General features: G+C 40.8%; 1 protein-coding gene across 1 annotated transcript in view; it reads right to left on the bottom strand.

The window, feature by feature from the left end:
* The window catches only part of LOC123762956 (sestrin-2), a 32,780-nt gene extending 19,765 nt beyond the window's left edge, over positions 1–13,015 (bottom strand). Inside the window, exon 1 of the mRNA XM_045749802.2 lies at positions 12,724–13,015. Coding sequence (XP_045605758.1) covers positions 12,724–12,750 — 27 coding nt within the window. The 5' untranslated portion in view covers positions 12,751–13,015. The remainder of the gene's footprint in view (positions 1–12,723) is intronic.
* Between the last annotated feature and the right edge of the window lie 9,403 nt (positions 13,016–22,418).

The raw sequence follows: 22,418 nt of genomic DNA, 5'->3' as shown, positions 1-22,418 counted from the left end.
ACCCCCAACAGTTGCCTAACTACCGGGTATTTATGTATTGCCATATGTAGCAGTAAATGCATTAGGCGTAGGGAAACGTGCCCAAACGCTTGGCGCGGGACCTTGTGGTTGTGAGCCAAAGCACTGACTACTACCGCTGCCTTACACTCTATAAGGCTCGAGTTGCTGTACCTGCTGGCAACACAGCTGCCGCCAGAGGCCCACCTGCTCCAGCGCCACCAATGAATCATGAGAGTAGGCGCGTGCGTGAACGGGATTACACCGGACAGGTCACTTAGGCTAGTTGCTAGGCGCGGATCTTCTTCCCTCCCTCCCTCCGTCCCAGCCTGCCTGCCTGCCTGCCGCTCGCACCCTCGCATCCTCTCCGGCCGTCCTCTATGCACCCTCACAAGTCTCCGCCAGCCTCCCCACACCGCTGTATTTACGTCAGACCTAGAATACGTACACGATGTACACCATTGAACTAAACATTTTAAGAGAGAAGGAACAATGGGTGATATGATCACTACATACTGAGGGGGAATAGACAAAATGGAAACAGCCTCTTTAACATGAGAGAAAAATAGGACAAGAGAGAGAAAAAAGGTGGAAGCTGTAAAAACAAATGAGTCTAAGAAGTTTAAGAAATGTTAAATATATAATCCTACTCTATACGGATAGTCAGCAAGTAGTGACAAGCCATCTCCATCCACAACTTCAGGCCATGCCAAAAAAAAAAAAACTCGAATTCCAGTAAATTACCAAAATATACAAGGCAGTAGGCGAAGCATAAAGAGCTAAACCTCAAGTCTTCTCAGTCACTGCTAGATATGTTGTGTTAGGCTTGCACGTCTCTCCCCCCCCCTCCTCCTCCTCCTCAGCTGCCCCGCCTCAGGAGGCGCCCACTGCATGGCAAGGTGAGGGAAGGTCAACCTCCAAGCTCTTACCAAGATGAAGGTTCCAACTTTTCATATAAAACCATTTGCATTCAAGTTAAGTTGACAACATCCCTGACACGTGATTCACAGCTCGCCCCTCTTTGTCCTGCGCCAGACTTTTACACAATTGAAAAGTTAAAAATGGGGGTAATGTGATATAAATAGTTGGGATCTTGTGTAATTTATCCCTATTTTTACCCGACCTAAGCACGCCTCACATTCCGAGATACCTTTAAACTTTAGAAACAAGACAATAACGAAATTATAATTTGTCTTTTTTCAATTGCCACATAATTAACTCGGTTTATAATCAAAGGACCATTATACAGCTTTACCGCACCCCCGACCACTAAACTTTTATACACATGACACTACCACACACACACCTGACAATACCACATCACACTACCACACACCTGACACACTACACACCTAACACTAAACATCTGACATTATTACACCATAGTCCTGACACCATCACACCACAGCACACCATACACACCAGACACTGTCATACCACATATCTGACACTATCATACACCAGAAAATGTCACACCACACACCTGGCACTACCACACCACATCGCACACACTGCCACATCACACACTTGATACTACCACACCACACACACTTGACATTATCAAACCACACCACACACACACACCTGACATTATCAAACCACACCACACACACCTGACATTATCAAACCACACCACACACACACCTGACATTATCAAACCACACCACATACACCTGACATTATCAAACCACACCACATACACCTGGAACACCTAACACTACCACACCACACACAAACCACAACACTTGGCACTACCAAACAGATATAAGATTAGGCCAAAGAAACTAAATCTCACAACTAAGAGAATAGACAAAACAGAGGATACATACTAGGAATTGAGGGGGGGAGGGGGGATAGTCAAGGTGGATAAGGACAGCCTCTTTGATAAATAGAAAGAAAGTAGGACAAGAGGACAAAAGTAAAAGCTGGAAATGCAAATCAAAGAAATATAAGGAAATTCTCGTACTCTGTACGAGTGGTCAGTAAGTGGAATGCACAGAAAGCAGATGTTGGGAAAGCCACCTCATATAACTTTAAAACTAGATTCGACAAAGAATTCGAACATTAAGATAGTTCAATTACAATGCAACAGGTGTGAAAGACTAATAATAGGGGGTGGGGGGGGGGGGGTGAACAGCTACATCTCACTCCCCCTGTATACACTGGTGGGTAAATATGATAGGTTAGTACCACACACACACCAGGTGGCACCGCTCCTGTGGCAGGTAAGTCCACCACGGGTTCACCATAGCTCGTGCTACTTGCCCCGCTCCTGTGCCAGGTAAGTTACGGGCTCACCATAGCCCGTGCTACTTGGAACTTGTTCAGAGTAGCTGAATCTATAACAAGAACACACACACATATGACACTACCACGTCACACTTGACACAACTGGCACTATATTCATCCAGTAAAGTGTGATCTCTGGACACGGGAACCAGGCTTGTTTTTACACTATTTGGCATCTTGCTAATTAATCATTAAACAACAATAAACGGCATTGTATGGATAACCAGATCAAGCTGTCTGTGAATCCTTGAAGTGATTGTTCTAAAATTTCCAGTCGTTGACAAGTGCGACCTTCCCACTGATAGTCGGGGTCAGGAGCGGGTGGAGCTCGTGGGAGGATGTCTGGAGGGGTGCGGGGTGAAGGAATAAGACAGGAGGGCAGGCAACTGGTTCATGACACTGGCTCGAGGTGTGGCTCCCACTAAAACAACCAACACCTGCCCTCGCAAGACCAGTTTGCTGTTGGACTTCCACCAGGCTCTCACCAGCAGCGGAGTTGATGATCATGCGGCCCTGGCATGTTGAAGTGATTTTTGTAACAAACCGGGATGTCACTATAGTAACCGTCATTGACAATCAAGTACTGCAGTTATTGTACAACTATGGTAACACTCACTGTAATGGTTGGTGTAACTTGTAACCCTTTAGGCTGGAATTGATATAACCCCCACAGAATTGGAAGAGCAGAAAGAAAATGCTCGTCCAGCTATCAGGGGGGGGGGGAAAGGGGGGAAAAATTATCAAGGTTAGAAATATCTTGACAATTAACACAGACCTTAGGGGCTATTCATGCCCGCGCCACCTCTTGGGTGGCTTAATCTTTACCAACCAATCTAATACAGACCAGATGGGAGATAAGGTTACCCTTAAACTAACAAATAATGCCGGGAACTTTAGAACTTTAATAATTAGGCTAATTGATTTTGACAAACCGGAAAACGTTTTGTATTTATGTTGCTAATAAAACTATCATAATCTAATCATCCTGGGGCCTAATACACGCTTTCTGAGGCTTAATATATTACATATATGTGTTATACTAAGCCCAGGAATATTTTAGTTTGGTTTTTTTATTAATTTTTTCCGGACTTTTGAAAGTGGATAGTACCAAATTTTACTATGTAATTGCCCATTACATCAATACATGTACCATGGTCCACATAGTTATAAAAAGTACTGTGTAAACAGGATAGGTTGATTTTGCGAGTACATCAGTTTTTGGCCTTAAGAGGATTTATACGACAAAATGCGATGTACTATTCAGACATTCTTAATAACCCTCCAGATATTGAGAAGCCTAAAGCCCATCACCAAATCATTAATTTCAGCACGCCTGATACTGACCGCAGCAATGTGCTACCTCCATCGGGTTTTTAAAGTCAGTGATAATGAAAAAGCGCCATTTGGGATGGGTTTAAATGCACGTCTTGTCAGATTATCAAAGAAAAAGAATACACATTAAACAAAATAATGCCATAGTCGAAATGAGGAAGAACGTACAGCTGGTGAATGAGCTGTGTTGTGTGTGAGCTGTCTTGTCCGTACACTGTCTGGTGTTCGAGTTTTCATGTTTATGACCTGTTTTGTGAGTAAGCTGTCGGGTATGTGTGTGAGCTATGTCTGGCGTGTGAGCAATATCTGGTATGTGATCAATATCAGGTGTATGAGCTCTGTATGACTGGTGTATAAGCTATATCTGGCGTATGATCTCAGGTCACGTTTATCTTCGTAGTGAACGTGTTGAGTGCCGTGGTGGGAGGCGAGCACGGGGGTGGTACCGGTGTGTCCTGGGACGGGTATGGCTCCCGTCTCAATTTTTGGTACATACGTATGAGCATATCCGTACGTATATGTTAGAAGGTCACGTCTGGCCCTCAATCACACAAATATTGTGTCTGGAAATTATTCTTAAATCTTTTGGTCAATTATACAAAGACACGAAATATTTGGAACGCCCTTCCTAATGAGGTAAAGAACGACTCTGCAAATACCTTATGCAAAAGCAAGACAAACAAACGCCCAATTTCCTTTCTATAGAACTCCGCCCTACATATATACACCTTAATTATATGTTCTCATCGTTATGTAACATGTAGTATAAAATCACATGTAGTTTCCACTAGCCTAGCTTCCAAACCTCTGCATATTTTCAATCTATACCTCAATTATATTTTCCCTCTCATACTTTCATTTATACCTCAATCATTAGTTTTAAGTACTTTGATTAAGGTTTTCAAAGTATACCTCATTTATTATGTTAACTTCAAGACTTGCCCGGACTCCAAACGCACGTTAGGGGCTTTGCAAGAATGAACCCAACCCGTCCTCACTAACAACAGCCCGTCCTCATAAACAAAGGCCAAAGTCCATTCCGTGCACCCGCCAAACCCCCTGTTTATGAATGAAAAACGGGTTTATACACGACTCACAACTGATGGCACCCGAACACTTCCGGAACAAGTGGTTCGCAGACGACTTTTGTTCCAACCACAACGCTACAAATGCTTCACCCACGAACTACAAATACAAATAATCGCCAACAGAACCTAAACACCTAACCTAACCAATGTAGGCGATATGCACAGTATGCTAATATATTATAATATTAATTTATATTTGAGAAAATTCATCTTTTGAATGAACAGCTTGTTAAAATTGATGAATGCGTCTTTGGGGTCGATCGCTGGATGGAATGAATTTGGTTTGAGGACGGGTGGTTATCTTGAGACGATTTCCGGACTTTAGTGTCCCCGCGGCCCGGTCTTCGACCAGGCCTCCACCCCCAGGAAGCAGCCCGTGACAGCTGACTAACTCCCAGGTACCTATTTACTACTAGGTAACAGGAGCATCAGGGGTGAAAGAAACTCTGCCCATTGTTTCTCGCCGGTGCCCGGGATCGAACCCGGGACCACAGGATCACGCGTCCAGTGTTCTGTCCGCTCAGCCGTCGGCTCCCACGGGTGGCCAACAAAGGCCAAAATATATGTTAGTCCAGCCGCTAAACCTCCTTACTGATGGATGAAAAACGGTTTACATACGACCCACAACTGATGACGTTCGACCAATGACCAACCATAAATTAAATTGATGATATTCTCTCTACTAAAAATTTATGTGCTGTATGCGCTCATCGCAATTTTTATTTGTGTATAAAAACTAAAGTGAATGACATTCCCAAGGACCATGAATTATACATTTTGAGCCAATACCTTCACTCAGCTCTACCCAGACCATTAACGGTTGATCCTGAATGGCAGTTAATCTGTGAGTTTGCATGCCAAAGTCACTTTTACTGGCGTAGACGAAGACGCAAATAAACAAACTTACGAAAGTAAAACATGTTATACAAAAGCATTTTTGAGTACTTTCACCGATAAATAAAACGTGTGATACAGGAAAATAAACGTTGTCGGTATAAATAATACAAGCTGACAAGACTATGTATAACTTTTAAAATAGGTTGTATAGCCTGAAGGAACTACCCCCTAATCTTCAGATCTATAAACCAAGTTAAACCAAACCAGCGTAGCGTAGTGGTCTCTGCCAGCTGTGACGAGCTGCACGGCTCACCGATATGTGAGCCCACTTGTGGTGATGGCTGGTGTTCGGTTGACAGCTTCACTCATGCCCCCGGGTAGTTACAGGTACCAGGTGCTTACTTGTCACTTTAACCACCACCCTCATTCCATCATACTACCATGTTCCCTCCACCCTTGGTTCCTCCATCACATTACTAAGCTCTCTCCACCCTTGGTTTCTCCATCACATTACTAAGCTCTCTCCACCCACAGCTGACTACATCATGCAAACTCCCCCAGCCCTAACTGCTTCCTCACATAACTCTTGTCTCACCGGAAAGCTACCATCACTCTGGAGTCCGTCCTCAGAGTAAATCCATTACCTAGAGCAACAAACAGCCCCTGTAAAAACCACCTGGATAGTTATCTAGCTATTTGTGAAAATCTGAAAGCATATTACGTTTCCAGTAATAGTCTACTTGTAAACAGGCAAGTGAATCTTTGTCCCTAAACAGAGATTATAACTTTAATGTATTATAAATCGTTGGTTTAAAACATAAAAAGTATGCTGAAAACGTTTTCTTAGAAACGGTCTGAAGAAATTGGTTTTCTTTAATTTCAAAAATACATTTAAATAAACAAATACACTTTGTTCATTTGATGCATCACGCTATTGTGATTTCTGTATGTAATACACTTAAATAGTTTTCAAGTTCCATATTTCACATTTTTTCATATTATACTGTAGTAACAAAACCATATGTAATGAAACCTAACCTAATCCAACCAGGCCTCAACCTAAAATAAACTTAACCTAGTTTAACCATGGATAGAAAGTAGATAACACTAATTACATAGTCGTTCTCAATCCATTACCTGGAGCTGATTTCCTCCCTGAGGACAGGTTGGACAGGAGTCAGAGAACCCACAAGATGGCGACTGCTGAGAGAACAAGCTACGACTGTTGTACAAGCTGACGACTGTTGGGAGAGCCTATAGACTGGAACCACAAGTTGACGATTGTTGGGAGAGCCTATGGACAGGACTCATAAAATAACATTTTTGTTGCAAATGCAATCGTGCAATGTTGTGAGGCACCTATGCTGCAATTATTCTGGTTGAGTGGACACAATTATCGCTAGTCTGCTGCCCCTCTCCCCGGCTGTTCCCTTTAGGAACCTTCATCATGCTGCAGTACTGATGAATACAATTACCCTACTGTAATATTACTTTCTCGGGAAGAACAACAAATACTCTTGTATCCACATGTGTTGAATAAATACAAGATTAAAATGAAAGAGATGAGATCACACTGATGACTGCTAATCCTGAAAATTATATGGCTGAGGCTGTGTAACCTACATTGACATTAAAATGAGGGCAATTCACGAACTGAGAACCGTGTCTTTACAACATAGGCCTAAGCTTAGCTAATTGTCATTATTATGGAACCAAGATACATGCAAACCCTACAAGTATGGATCTGCTTGACTCAGGAGCTGCTAGAGTATTTCTTTGCAACAGTCACGGAAAAGAAACAGATAAAACAGTGGCTGTTATCAAGAGAACTCTGAAAGCACTAACCAATCATGGAAGATGATCAGGTTCCTGTGGAGCCTTTCTCACGTAGATACTTGGGAGAATGAACGGTTCATACATATTATTAAGTGAAGGTAAGGTGTAGACACAAAACTGAAGATTACAGCCACAAAACCCTTCTATCAGAGGTGTCACCAGGAACCACCACTGTGGCCAGGTAAATGTAGAAAGATGGGAACATGAGCAGGTCACTAAATCTGTACGCTTGAACAATGTAAATATAGCTAACCTTATTCATTATGCAGGCGACAGCTGTACAGCATTAAGGGACATCACTTGGAACACTCCATGATGAATTGTATTAGCTAAGAAAATGTGTTGTATTGTAAACCTAAATAATATATATATATATAAATAAAAAAAAAAAATATATATATATATATATATATATATATATATATATATATATATATATATATATATATATATATATATATATATATATATATATATCCGGAATAGTCTGTCTCTTCCCCGACTCCCCATTGTCTTTTCCCCTCTCTCCCCCACATCCTCCATCTTCCTTCCTCTTCCAATCTTCCGTCTCGTCTTCCCCATCTCCCCTCCAACCTTGAACAGATAGACATTTCCATTTATTTATATAGAAGTGTTACCTGGGTCTCTTCCACCCTTTCCCCTCTCCTCACTTTATCTCCCCCTTGACACCCCCTCGTCCCCAGCCCCTTTGTCCTCCTCCTTCCCCCCCCCCCCCCAACTCAATACAGTACACTACACCACACACCATCCTCACCACACACTCTCCTCACTACACCACACCACACCATCCTCACCACACACCATCCTCTTCAACACATACCATCCTCCTCACCACACACCATCCTCCTCACCACACACTATCCACGTTCCAACAAGCATATTAATTCACATCAAGTGCCACGGCCTACATTGTAATTCAGCTTGAGTTACCAATTGATAAACGTTGCTCAGCAATGTTATTTAATAGCCTGTGGATCCCACATTTAGCTATTCAGCTAGAGCTTCTACTAAATATAATCCCAACGTGTGGCCACTCCCAGGATGAGTGGCGCTACCCAATAAACTCGCGCCTCGGGGCAAAATTAAGTTAAATGTGCTAGCCTAACAACTAGCCTCACTCACTTGGAATTCGTTATTTCTGAAATCCCAATTTATTTTCTTTGGTGTAAATGATGTCGACAAGGCAGTCGGAAGACACACATCTTATATGCTGAAAGTCCCTATACAAACAGATCTTGGTTTAAGAGCAGGTGGACGTTTCTTCAGTTTACTTATTATGCACCCCATATTCTTCATGTGAGTGATAATGGAAAAGGTTAGAGCCACAAAATGGGCTCAGGATCTGAACCCTAAAAATCAATTTAGGTAAGCATGTAGACGGAGGAGGCGGATAAGAGCGCGAGCAACACGATACAGCATGATTCACTAACGTACTGGTGGGGACTTTCCACGGGCGGCTCCTGCTCTGCCACGATACTCGGCCCACTCCATGTTCCTCACCTCGTTAACTCGGCAACACAGACTACTGTCATTATTGCCCTGCCTGACTCCCTGACCCCTTGTCTCTCTTTAATTTGTAGACTAACGATAGAAAAATAAATGTCGCCATGTCATATAGCTGGCAGGACGATACCTGTGCCTAATTTATAACAAAGCTGACCCATTTTTTTCAACCATTTGGGTACAGGGGTAGACGGCTACCGATACCCTCTTCCCCCACTCTTTGCAAGCTTCGAGAGATTCTCCCTTTCTCAAGCTCATGTTAAAGTCTTACCGTACTAAATTTTACCTGGAACACGACCCGCCAATCGGTGTGCAACCAGGTCCCCAATTGCTACTGGGTGAAAAGGGGCAAAGAGTTAATAATAATAAATAATAATCATTTTTATTTAAGCAAAAGTATACATATATACATACATACATGCATACATGGGGTAGAAGATTGAATGATTCATGGGTAGGACAAGTACAACGAATGCTTAAACCCACCTCATAACGCTATAAAGATAAATGATTTACCAATGATACACAACTTTGCAGCGAGACCCAAAAATACACCACATATCGCCACTTGACAATGAAGATAGCAATTATTTTCTTGAGAGAGAGAGAGAGAGAGAGAGAGAGAGAGAGAGAGAGAGAGAGAGAGAATAAAGAGCATATATATATATATATATATATATATATATATATATATATATATATATATATATATATATATATATATATATATTATATATATTATATATAATATATATATATATAATATATATTCTAATCGGAGAGAATAATCGGAGGATGGAGGCATCCTCTGTTATTTCTTCTAGTTCGTTCCAATTACACCAACAAAACGTTTCCTCACATCCCTGTGGCTCATCTCAGTGTCTAACTTGTTGCATACATGTTCCCTCGTTACGCTACACCTACTGCTCCACCAACAGTATATATCTATTTTCATCCACATCCTTGAGTGCTTCATGTGACTTGAACTTCAAGATGAGCTTGCAGCCTCGCCTTTCGAAAATTAGTTGTTTATGATTTCGATCTTTTCTCCTTTCTCTTATAATATTTGCTACATTTAAAATTGTGTATTGAATCAACCATTTGTTCGACTAACTCATTCCTCTTATTGACAACGCTTGACGTTACAGAAGTTTATCCCGATATGTCACTAATATATCTAGTTTCCATCTGAGACGTCTCGTTCTGCGGTTCCCAACTTTAAACTTTTTTCTTTTACTTTTTCATTTCTTCTTGCAATCTTATAGACTATGTCACCTTACCTTGCGTTGATTTCGGGGCTCAACGTCCCTGCGGCTCAACGTTCCTGACCAGGCCTGGTTCAACCAGGCTGTTGGTCGCGGCAGCTCGCAGCTTGACGTATGAATCACAGCCTGGTTGATCAGATATCCATTGGAAGTGTTTATAGAGTTCTCTCTTGAACACTGTTAAGGGTCGGCCAGTTATGCCTCTTATGTGTAGTAGAAGCGTGTTAAACAGTTTCGGGGCCTCTGATGTTGATAGTTCTCTCTGATGTCTATATCATATCTTCCCCATTCCTACTCTTCATAGTTTTGAGATCCAATTTCCTTAGTATTCCTTCGTAATTCAGCCTCAGCCCAAAATCTGGCCTAGTTGTATAAATTTGGATCTTTTCTAGTAGTAGTGCTTTGCGTGTTTTCTTGGGGGAGAGGGAGATTTTTTCTATGCCGAGATTGCATAGTTACTCTCACACACCGACCAAAGAGCCAGAGCTCAACCCCCGCAAGCACAAATAGGTGAGTACATATACGGTCTCCAACTGTCAGGGACAGATGCCTAAGAGGTTTATCAAGGTCCCCTTATGCCAACTATTGACTTGCCTTCCCTAGGATATAACCCACAACGAGCATATATTTAATACAAGGAGACGTGCCCAAGCGTCTACAGTTCCACCAAGGGAATCAAACTCGGGACCGACTATACTGACCAATGTCTGTGTCTGTGTATATACTATTTGTACTTCCTATTTGTGCCCGCAAGGTCGAGCTGTTAGCTCTTGGGACCACGCCTTTCTATCCATTTGTTGTTTAATGTACTAACTTCCTACATATGTTCACTACTTAGCATATATTATATACATAAGTATAGTATAGAACACTTAAGTATATATCTGTAGTTAAGTATATATACATATACTTAACTACATATATTTTTCTTTCACACACATGCACATATCCCCAAGATGCAGCCTGTAACAACTGTCTAACTCCCAGGTCCTTATTTACTGCTGGGTGAACTGGGCCGTCAAGTGAAAGAAATGGCCCATTCGTTTCTGCCTCGGCCGGGAATCGAACCAGAGTCCGTAGGACTACGACCCCCCCAAAGAGTTGTGTGTCTGTGTGTACTTACCTAGTTGTGCTTGTGTGGGTTGAGCTTTGGCTCCTGCCTCTCGACTGTCAATCAACTGGTGTGCAGATTCCTGAGCTTATTGGGTTCTATCTTGTCTACATTTGAAAGTGTGTATGAAGTCTGCTTTCACCACATCACTGTCTAATGCATTCCATTTGTTAACTACCCTGACACTAAAACAAATGATTTATAATATCTCTATGGCTCATTTGGGTACTCAGGTTTCCACCTGTGTCCCCTTGTTCGTGTTCCACTCATGTTAAATAGTTTGTCTTTGTCCACTCTGTCAATTCCTCTGAGAATTGTGTAGGTCGTGATCATGTCTCCCCCTTACTTTTCTGTCTTCCAGCGAAATGTGTGTGTGTGTACTCACCTAGTTGTGCTTGCGGGGGTTGAGCTTCGGTTCTTTGGTCCAGCCTCTCAGCTGTCAATCAACCGGTGTACGGATCCCTGAGTGTATGTGTGTGTGTGAGTGAGATGCCCGAGTCAGTCAACCGGTGAGTGTGTGTTAGTGAGTGTGTATGGGGCAGTTGCGGGGAGGGAGGGTTGACAGAGGAAGAGACGTAATCAGCATCAACGAAACCGCTGGGTGAAAATTTATGGCTGGGTCACAGAGAACACTGCCAGGAGAGGAGTGATGGGGTATAGGGACCGAGGGAGGGGGATAGCCGGGCTGTGGAAGGGCCGAAGATCAGGTGCTGGAGCAGGAATACACAAATATATCCGTACACAAGACGTGAAAAACATAATAAAGATGAACATGAGAGGTAAAACACAAGGGTTAGAAAAGTGGAATGCAATGGCGATAGTGGGTGAAACTATATACGAGGAGCAGGAGAGGACGGAGAGAATTGTGAGAGATGAAACTGTAGCTGTCTGATAAACTGAAGAGGAACTGATCTTGGTTATGGTGAAACGTCTAGCAAACCCCTAAACACTTGACAAAACTTGAAAACATATAAGAATTCCCCACCAAGAAACGCTATGGTCCGTCCTGTCAGCCAACAGCGATAGTGAAAGTTACACCAACACCAATAATGCCAAGACCAACGAGTCAGAGGTGTTATCAGGCAGGAAGTCGCCCCAGCACATCATAAGGCAAAAACGTTACATCACTGAGAGCCTCCCAAGGGAAGTACTGTGTAACCTGTCACTGTTGCTATGCAGCCCTCCCGTTATTGACGTCTGCCGCCGCTGCCTCCCGACTCTTGGTCAGATAGGCCTATTTACGCTGCCTCTCCACTTCAAATGCATACTTTTTGTTAACTTTCATGCCATGTAGTTACTGTAATTATAAGTGCGATCAGAATGCCACAGTTTGCAGGCAGGGTGATGAAGAGCGTCTAGTGGTCGCTGGCAAGCGGACGCCGGTAGTACCTTACCTTTGTTAGCCCTCTGCCTTCATACTATAATAGTCAAGTAAGTCACTTACCTCCGATTGTTCCACAAGATGTCCCATTTTTCTTTCAATTTGTCAAGCTTTCTTCAGGACGCTACAGTTGACTCTTCCTTCTTCAAACTCCGTCAACTCTAACATACACGAATAAGTTAGTCTGCTCTGTGTATATAAGTCTGCTTTCGGTAGCAAGCAGTGATTTTCCATTCAAGCACCTATGGGCAATATTAAATTTAATCCATAGGAAATCATAAAAAAAAATCACAGATTAGAACTTAAGAGCTGAGGAATACAGACGTCTTCACGAGAGCGAAGCTCAGCTGAGACTGGGAGAATCCTTTGTTTGACACCTACCCAGCTGATTGGCCGCACAGCTGCTCCTCAGCTGATGCTGGGCTTGCCAACGTTCGCTTGATCTACGATGCTTTCTTCCCTTACTGCCTTTATTAAGCCTATTAACTTAATTTGTTTTATTTCAATCACAGCTAAAGTGTTATATCATTTTAAAATGCGTGTATGAATAAGCATATTGCAATATATCGTTAAATATTAATGATATAAAAGTCTTGGTCGGTGGCGTCTTCTTGCTGCAGGTCGATGACGGAAGCATCCTAAAAATACGCGGTAGGTTTGAACATGTTAAATAAAACAGTTTAGAATGTTTTTAAACTTAATAAAGAATCATTTTTGCTTCCTTTTTCGTAAATGCTATATTGTATATAATATATTTTTTACTTTTCATGTCTCAATCTAATTTAAAGGGAGATAAAAATTACTTATAAAATAAACCAAACCGGCTCGTCCAGGCAAGCCGGCAAACACAAGCACATTCCAGCTTAGGGAATATTGTTAGTTCTTCATACTCTAACTTTAAATATTCTGTATAAACAGAGCACACGAATCAGTTTATGTTATGCAGAATGTGAGTTACAACATAAATTAACCCACCTACACATCCTGTGTTATAGTATCGCATTAAATGTTTGTGCATTGCATTTACATGTTACTCCATATAGATTTTAGTTCATTTCATTTAGTATGCACTCCATACCAATCCTGTGCGTGATAGTGGGCTCCATACCAATCCTATGAGTGGTTGTGAACTCCATACCCATCCTGTGAGTAGCAGTAGACTCCATACCCATTCTGTGAGTGGTAATGGACATCACACATCCCCTCCTAAGAGTGACATAAGATTGAATGATTGATGATGAAGATAAAGCCACCCAAGAGGTGGCACAGGCATGAATAGCCTGTAATGTAACATAGTGGTATAAGAATTAAAAATTATCAAAGAAGACACCAAGCCGGGAAGGCTATGTACCTACCTTGAGGCTACCTTGAGGTGCTTCCGGGGCTTAGTGTCCCCGCGGCCCGGTCGTCGACCAGGCCTCCTGGTTGCTGGACTGATCAACCAGGCTGTTAGACGCGGCTGCTCGCAGCCTGACGTATGAGTCACAGCCTGGTTGATCAGGTAAAAATGTAGCACATTTTTAAAATAAATTTGTACAAAATACAGTCATTTTAACACTGTTAATCCTATTTTATCAAACTTCAAAAATTACACGAATCGCATAAATTATGTAATTTAGTAATTTACTTTAATCTTTTAGGACCCTCCATTTGGAGTTCTAGGTATAAGAAATACGGACTCCATATATATATCCTGAGAATGGTAGTGGACACAACATCATATGAGTGATAGCTGACTTCATGCCAATCCTGGATGTGGACATGACTCCATGCCTATCCTGTGAGTGGTAGTGGAAACCATATCAATCATATGAGAGTAAATGACTGATGTGTCTGTATTCAACTCAAACCTTAGAAATCTAATACTTGATAACAGACTGAACAAAAACCACCTAATTATCGCAGGGGACTTTAATATTGACCTCTGCGAGCCAGAACACCCTACTGCTGTTAGCTTCCTCAACTGTATGAATTCCTGCCTCCTCATACCCTTAATCACTAGACCTACTAGAATCACTGATAGCACTGCCACGACTCTAGATCACATCTGGACCAACATAACCTCTCCGCTTACTTCAGGTATAATCACCGATAGCACTACAGACCACTACCCCACATTTCTCTTAACTAACATTAGCAAACCACCTCTAGAAACAAGGGAGTTAAGCTTTAGGCTGCATAATGAAACTGCTATAAACAATTTTATAACTGCTGCTGATAATGTCAACTGGGAGTCCGAGTTAGGTAACATAGGGGACATCAACCTAGCAGTGCAATCTTTTCTACAAACAACTCTTAGCCTTTATAACACCCACTGTCCTAGGCTTACAAAACAAGTCACAAGCAAAAGGCTTAACAATCCTTGGCTTACAAAGGGAATACTGAAACCCATTAACAAAAAACACGACCTTGAGAAGAAGTATAGGTTAGGAATTGTCTCCAAAGAATTCTCAAAGAATTACTCATTATTGCTATCTAAGATAATTAGACGAGCCAAAACTAATTACTACGAAGATAAATTTACTCAAATAAAGAGCAACATTAAACAAACTTGGAGCACAATTTCACAAATATTGGGATCAAAGAAATCTTTAAATAACAAACCGACTCTCCTGTCTAATAACGATGGTCAGCTTTCAGCCTCTGATTCTGCTATTGAGTTTAATAGGTTCTTCTCTTCCATTGGTTCATCCCTTGCAAATGATATTCCTTCTTCCAGTACTGACATTAAGGACTATCTTACAGGTAACTATCCACAGTCTCTGTACCTAAAGCCTATTAACTCCACTGACGTCAATGAGATAATCCTTTCCCTTAAAACCAAGTCTGGTGCCCTTGAGGAGATACCAACTTTAATTTACAAAAAAGCCTCCAGATCTTTAGCCCCTGCTATTGCTTTGCTCTTCAACAAGTCACTTGAACTCCAAACCTTTCCAGATATTCTAAAAAAAGCGAGAGTAACGCCTGTCCACAAATGTGGTGACCCCACAGATGTTAACAACTACAGACCTATATCAATCCTGCCAAACTTGTCAAAAATCTTTGAAAAACTTATATACAAGCAGCTTTACTCATATCTAGCAAAACTCAATATACTTAGCCCTTGCCAATATGGCTTCAGACCCAAAAAAAGCACTAACGATGCACTTATTAGTATGCTTAACTTGATTCATACAGCTCTTGATAAAAAGGAGTTCCCTGTTGGGTTATTTGTGGACCTGCGTAAAGCTTTTGATACTGTCAACCACCATAACCTTCTTCTTAAATTACATCATTATGGAGTCAGAGGACACTCCCTACAATACCTCGAGTCCTACCTTACTGACAGGCTCCAATATGTTTCTGTGAATAATACAATTTCTCCCACCCTACCCATCAACATTGGTGTTCCTCAGGGCAGCATACTTGGCCCTCTCCTCTTTCTCATCTACATTAATGACCTTCCAAATGCCTCCCAACACCTCAAACCAATTCTATTTGCTGACGACACAACCTTCATTTACTCCAGTCCTGACCCTCTTGCTCTAAATGCCACAGTAAATACTGAGCTAAATAAAGTCCATCTTTGGCTAACTGCCAACAAACTCACCCTTAACATTGACAAAACCTTCTATATTCTGTTTGGCAATAAATCCTCTAGTCTTATAAATCTCAAAATAAACAATACCCAAATTTGTAACAAATTAGATGGCAAATTCCTTGGCATTCTCATTGACCACAAGCTGAATTTCCAGGGACACATTCTAAATATATCAAAAAAAGTTTCAAAAACTGTGGGCATTCTTTCTAAGATCAGATATTATGTACCACGCCCTGCCCTGGTGACTCTCTATTACTCCCTTATCTATCCTTATCTCAACTATGGTATTTGTGCTTGGGGTTCTACTACCCAAAATCACTTACGTCCTCTAATTACCCAACACAAAGCCGCTATTAGAACAATATCCAACTCTGGCCCCAGACATCACTCGGTACCCCTACTCAAATCTCTTAATATGTTAGATATTAAGTCACTGCACATTCTCTCATGTGTATTATACATATATAAAACGCTAAACTATAATGCCAATCCTGATCTTAAAAGCTTCATAGAAGGTTGTAACAGAACCCATGAGCACCACACCAGAAATAAATACAGTTTTGATATTCCTAGAGTACGTCTTAATCAAACTAGAAATGCTCTGCAAATCAAGGGGCCCAGAATGTGGAATGACCTTCCCAACCATGTTAAAGACTGTACCTCTCTCAACCAGTTTAAGATAAAAACTAAACACTACCTAATAAATTCCCTGTAATCTACCTCACTCCTCTATTGTCAACCCATGTCTGTTATTTTCTTTTTTTTTTTTTTTTTTTTAATCAACACTGTTTGTCAACCTTTTGTATTTGTGCTGCTTTTTCAGTCATGTTCCCCCTTTTTTTTATCTTTATTTGTATTTGTTCTCAACATCTTTTATTCTTTATGCTCAATTAGTATTAAGTTCTAGATATTAATGTTTTCTTGCCCGAAACGCATTGCGTAATAGTGGCTTTAGGCATTGTATGTACTAGCTCTATCTATATATCAATCCATTAATGTAACATCACTTGTATGTATATACCTTACCTGAATAAACATCTGAATCTGAATCTGAAATAGATTTATACCTATACTATGAGTGGTAGGGAACACTCCTGTGAGTAAAAGTGGACGCCACACCATTACTGAGTAGTGGTGGACCTCATGTACACATCTCGTGAGTGGTAATAATAATAATAATAATAATTTATTCACAAGAAGGTACAATGGTTTGTGAGATTACATAAGATTGGTATTTATACATTCTTGCAAAGCCACTAACACGCATTATAGCGTTTCGGATAGTGAGCTCCACACCAATCCTGCGAGTGGATCGGACTCCGTAGCCCTCCGTTGGATAGTATAATGGACTCCATACCCATCCTGTGAGTGGTAATGGAATCTGTTCCCATCCTGTGAGTGGTAGTGGACTCCATACGCATCGATCCTCAGTAGGTAATAGTAGTCCCAGAAAGATTTCAGGCACATGGTGGGCTCAGACTCCAATGGTCTCTAATCTAAGAAATTTACATTTGTGACGGGCTAGTTATATATCATTTGAATTATTAATTTACCTATCATGAAGTCCGCACCCATCTAGTGGGCGGCACTGGAAAGGTTACAATCACCTGCATGCATTACCTATGAAAAGCAATAGCGTGGGATTCTTGGCTAAGATTTCTGGTAGTAAATCATGTTGAATTTTATTTTTGCAAATTTCGTAAAGGTTTGTGATGCAGTTATTTATAAAGTCTTATACCTCTCAAACCTCACCTGTAGTCTGTCTCACATCTGATATAATGCACTTCTCTAACACAAGGACAGTAGTTATTCAGCATCTCTTCATTTTCGATCAAAGAATGGGGAGATGCGCATATCAATCTAAAATTCGTCCTCTTGACAAAAGACAGTAAAGGCGATGGACAAAATATTAATATCTGAAAAATGAACAAGGATAAAAGCCTAGCTTGAGTAACGGTACCACCTCAGTCATTTACAAGGGAGCGAAAAGTAACTCAAATTCTTCCTGTCTATGATTTAGGCACACCACAAGGCGGAGTACTTAGCCCTACATTATCTGTTGCCTTGATGCCTAGACTAACAACTAATATACTTAAATAAGCTGATGAGGAAGTCACAATCATCACTGACTACAAGCTTACCCCCCTTACTACAAGCTTACACAACCTTAATATGCAAACTATTTTATTAATCTACATCTCCCCAAGAAATCTTGTTACTAACTCACCTTCAGTATTGTGCTATCTAAAAATATAACACCTTCAACAACACCTCATTAATAACTATAATATATCCTAGTTTTAAATAATTGAAAAAATACTATTTGATATGCATTATTTGTGAAACTTTCATATCACTACAAATTCTCTGAGTATTATACTTCAATTAATTTCTATAAGGTTTACCATCAACGTTGTACGTGTTAGCGGTCTTACAAGAATGTAAGTCACATCAATATTATATATGAAACATTGATACCTTTCTAAGAATTTTTAAAGTCGTTAATCAACAGATCGAAAGTTTCAGGCAATATGTATCAGTGTGGGTATTAACAGTGAAATTATATAAGTGAATTACATATTCATAATAATTATACATGTTCATTCATAATAATTATTCATAATAATTACGAATTACATATCCATAATAATAATTATTAAGCTCAATGAAAGACTAAAACCTTTAAAAATATATATTGCTGGTATACACATCTGTGATAACGTTAAATGTGCAAGATTGCTCTGAATGATGTTAGTTAGATTAATGATAAGTACCACGCCTTAGAAGCGGAGCGAATCCTCTTAATAAGATGGCAAGATAACCGCAAGGAAGCTCACAGTGGAGACATACAATCTCCGTCTTTGTGCTACACGAGGAAAATTTAAGAGAGATCCAACAGGTGGGTGGTGGTGTCTCAACAGGAAAGGCAGGAGAACTTTAGCTGTTGGTGATTCTCAAGTAATATACACGGACAGAACCTTTCACTGCAGGAAGGCACATAATGTGATGAGGCTTTTTTCTGGGTAGGGATTGATGACACATATACATGACATGATAGACAATGTTTTGTCTGGCATTGACAACAAGCCCGTTGTCTGCTTCTCGATTGGAGGGAATAATTTTGGCAGAGGTAGAAGTGAAGGACTGGTAAACAGATTCAAGATACCAATAGATATGGTCGGAAAAATCATTGCGCAGATAGTGCGATACCATTCATCAACAACTGGGACTCAATCATTATCAAGAACTTTATGTACATAAGGGACGGGGTGCACCCCGTCTCCTGATGGTGTGGCAACCTTGGCAGCCTCTTTGGCAGAAACTGTTAGAGGCTGGATGTCTCCGTGTGCTGGTGGAGGTATGAACGAAGAGAGGTCCTCCCACAGTGCACAATTAGGTAAAATCATTCCAACATAGTTTGGTTAAAAATGTATCCGACCTTACTAACTGCTCACATTTTTGGAAACGGTAAGCTATTCAGACAAAGGACTTCCAGTCATGGACTTTTTCCAACGCTTTTGATAAAGTACCACATGAAGGAGTGTCGAGGAAATTACAAGCACCTGGAACAAATGGTAAATTACAGTACTAGAATTAATAAAACAAAGGATGCAGAGGTCCGTCCTAAATGGAAATGAATCTGACTAATAACGTAGTGAGTACAGTACCGCAAGATTACATCATGGGGCCAAACCTTTTTGTCATATAGGATACAAACTTTCCTACGTAGACGTTACAGACAGAGGCAGAGAAGTGGCGATATTTGCGAGGGAGGATCTGAAATGTAGCACTAAGCAGGACTGAAGATCATAAGAAAGCTGTTTTGATTTAAGTGGCTGAGGGCCATGAACGCTACTGACCTTAGGTCTCCAGACCTTGGTGAAACGATAGGCATAGTCGTCTGGGAGGAAATTGTAAGTGGCTTCTAGAAACAATAATGTATGCATTGCTCAATTCAACACATCGACTACGGAAGAGTTGATCTGGACTTAAAAACAGGAAATATAATTGCAGAAGCGTTTCTGATACAGTCGAAGACTGCTTCCTTACCTATTTGTAAATAAACCCGCCAAGGATAATAATATTCTGGCTCTGGTGCTGGCAAACATGAAAACACTGATCAGTGATGTAGAAATCGGGAGCGAGTTGGAAAACAGTTATGATCGGGATATTATATTTGGGATTACACGGAAGAGTGGTGCTAGAAATAACAGTGGTATCAGTTTGCCAAACTTTCGAAACGCAAACAATGACTAATTGAGAATCGATCTTACTCGACTAGACTGGAGGACTCAAGTCACAGATGAGGACGACAGCTCTGAAGAACAGACCCACAATGAACACCAACAATATTAAATTATCACAGGAAACTAATATCCCCCACAGACTGTTCCGCTCGGATAATAATCCCAAATGGCTAACAAAGTAAAAAAACATTTGCTGAGATAAATGAAAGGTGTATATACGATACAAAACAAAAAAGACCCCACCTAATAAATTCATAGTAAAAATTAGATATTATATGGGAAATAAGAACGATAAAAACTACTTGTATAAAACAAAATCCCAAAGGCTCTTGACCAAAGCGGTGAAGAAAGCACAACCTCTGAAAACACAGGCCTAATGCCTAGTGAAATTATAAAAATACAAACAAATTCTTAATAATTACACTGAATCGGTAATTACCAGTGAAAACCTAACCATCCTTCTCAAAGTGGAAACAATGGCCATGAAAATACACTATGCAAGTTCAAGTTCAAGTATGTTTATTGAGACAAGAAAAAATACATCTCAAAGGGATAGAGTAGCTTAGGCTATTTCTACCCCCCCCCCTAACAACTATGCAACATTCGTGTTGACAAAACTTTTATAATTAAACAAATGAAACACTAAAACCAAATAAATAGTCTGGCACTCAGATGAGATATTCAGCAGTCTTGCAGGAGTGCAGAGTGCAACTTTGTGACCGTAATACAGCGAATCAATCACCACTGAAACTTTGAAAAAAATGATTATCAGGACGCAATAGTCAAGTACATAACAGTATTGGTAAACATGTTATAAAAATTCTGAAATGTTAAAATAAATACAGTAGAGTTCATTTCAGGTGCCAGACCAATGTCGTGAACCTTGCAACATTAAACTGTGAACTTTACAAAGAGTTACAGAAAATGTGTCAGGTTAATACATACATACATAGACGTTTATTGTTTGTGATGTGTGTCTATGTATGTATTAACATGATGTACTGATCGGGGTGAGAATAGCTTGAGCTACCTCATCCCTTTGTGTGTATTTTACCTCAATAAACTTATTTCAATTTCAGTTTCAATTTCAATGTGTCAGGTTATTACCACAAGGCATAACCCAAGGTATACTACAATAAATCATACCACAACAAGGTATACCACCACAAAATATACCACATAAGCAGCACAGTATATCTTCTTGAAAGTCATCTTTACATATTCTGCCTTCTGTTTTCTTACAAGAGCTACGTCTGGAAAAAAATAAACGGACAAAAAACGACAACGAAAATAGTTGCATCACATATTAAAACCTAGCAGTGCTCCCGGGAAAATCATTTAAGTAAGTTGTAAATGTTGTTCCTCAACAGTTGATGTCACTGGTGTTCCTGAATGACAATGTACGAGGCTCCGCTTCTACAATCGAGTGATACTGTCACATTCTAAAAGCGTAAAGTTGTCTACACAGGGAAGAGCCCGGGTTCACAAGCATGGACAGCCAGAAATAAGATCTGCGAAATGCTTGTCATCGGAGTTTGTGACTGAACTTGATCGAGATGTACTAAGTCAGCCAACACTTGCCATGCAGAGTATGCCAAATGATATGACAGCCTAAAGAGGGCTGAGTAAGCCACCACTGGCCATGACTGAGTATGTCAACAATAACAAGGGCTGAATAAGCTACCACTGGCCATGGCTGAGTATGCCACCACTGGCCATGACTGAGTATGCCACCACTGGCCATGGTTGAATGTGCCACCACTGGCCATGGCTGAGTATGCCACCACTGGCCATGACTGAGTATGCCACCACTGGCCATGGTTGAATGTGCCACCACTGGCCATGGCTGAGTATGCCACCACTGGCCATGACTGAGTATGCCACCACTGGCCATGGCTGAGTATGCCACCACTGGCCATGGCTGAGTATGC

The sequence above is a fragment of the Procambarus clarkii genome, chromosome 47 (assembly GCF_040958095.1).
Source record: "Procambarus clarkii isolate CNS0578487 chromosome 47, FALCON_Pclarkii_2.0, whole genome shotgun sequence".
Classification (NCBI taxonomy): Eukaryota; Metazoa; Arthropoda; class Malacostraca; order Decapoda; family Cambaridae; genus Procambarus; species Procambarus clarkii.
Note: the sequence above shows the minus strand (reverse complement) of the source record. Positions and strands in the feature narration are given on the sequence as shown.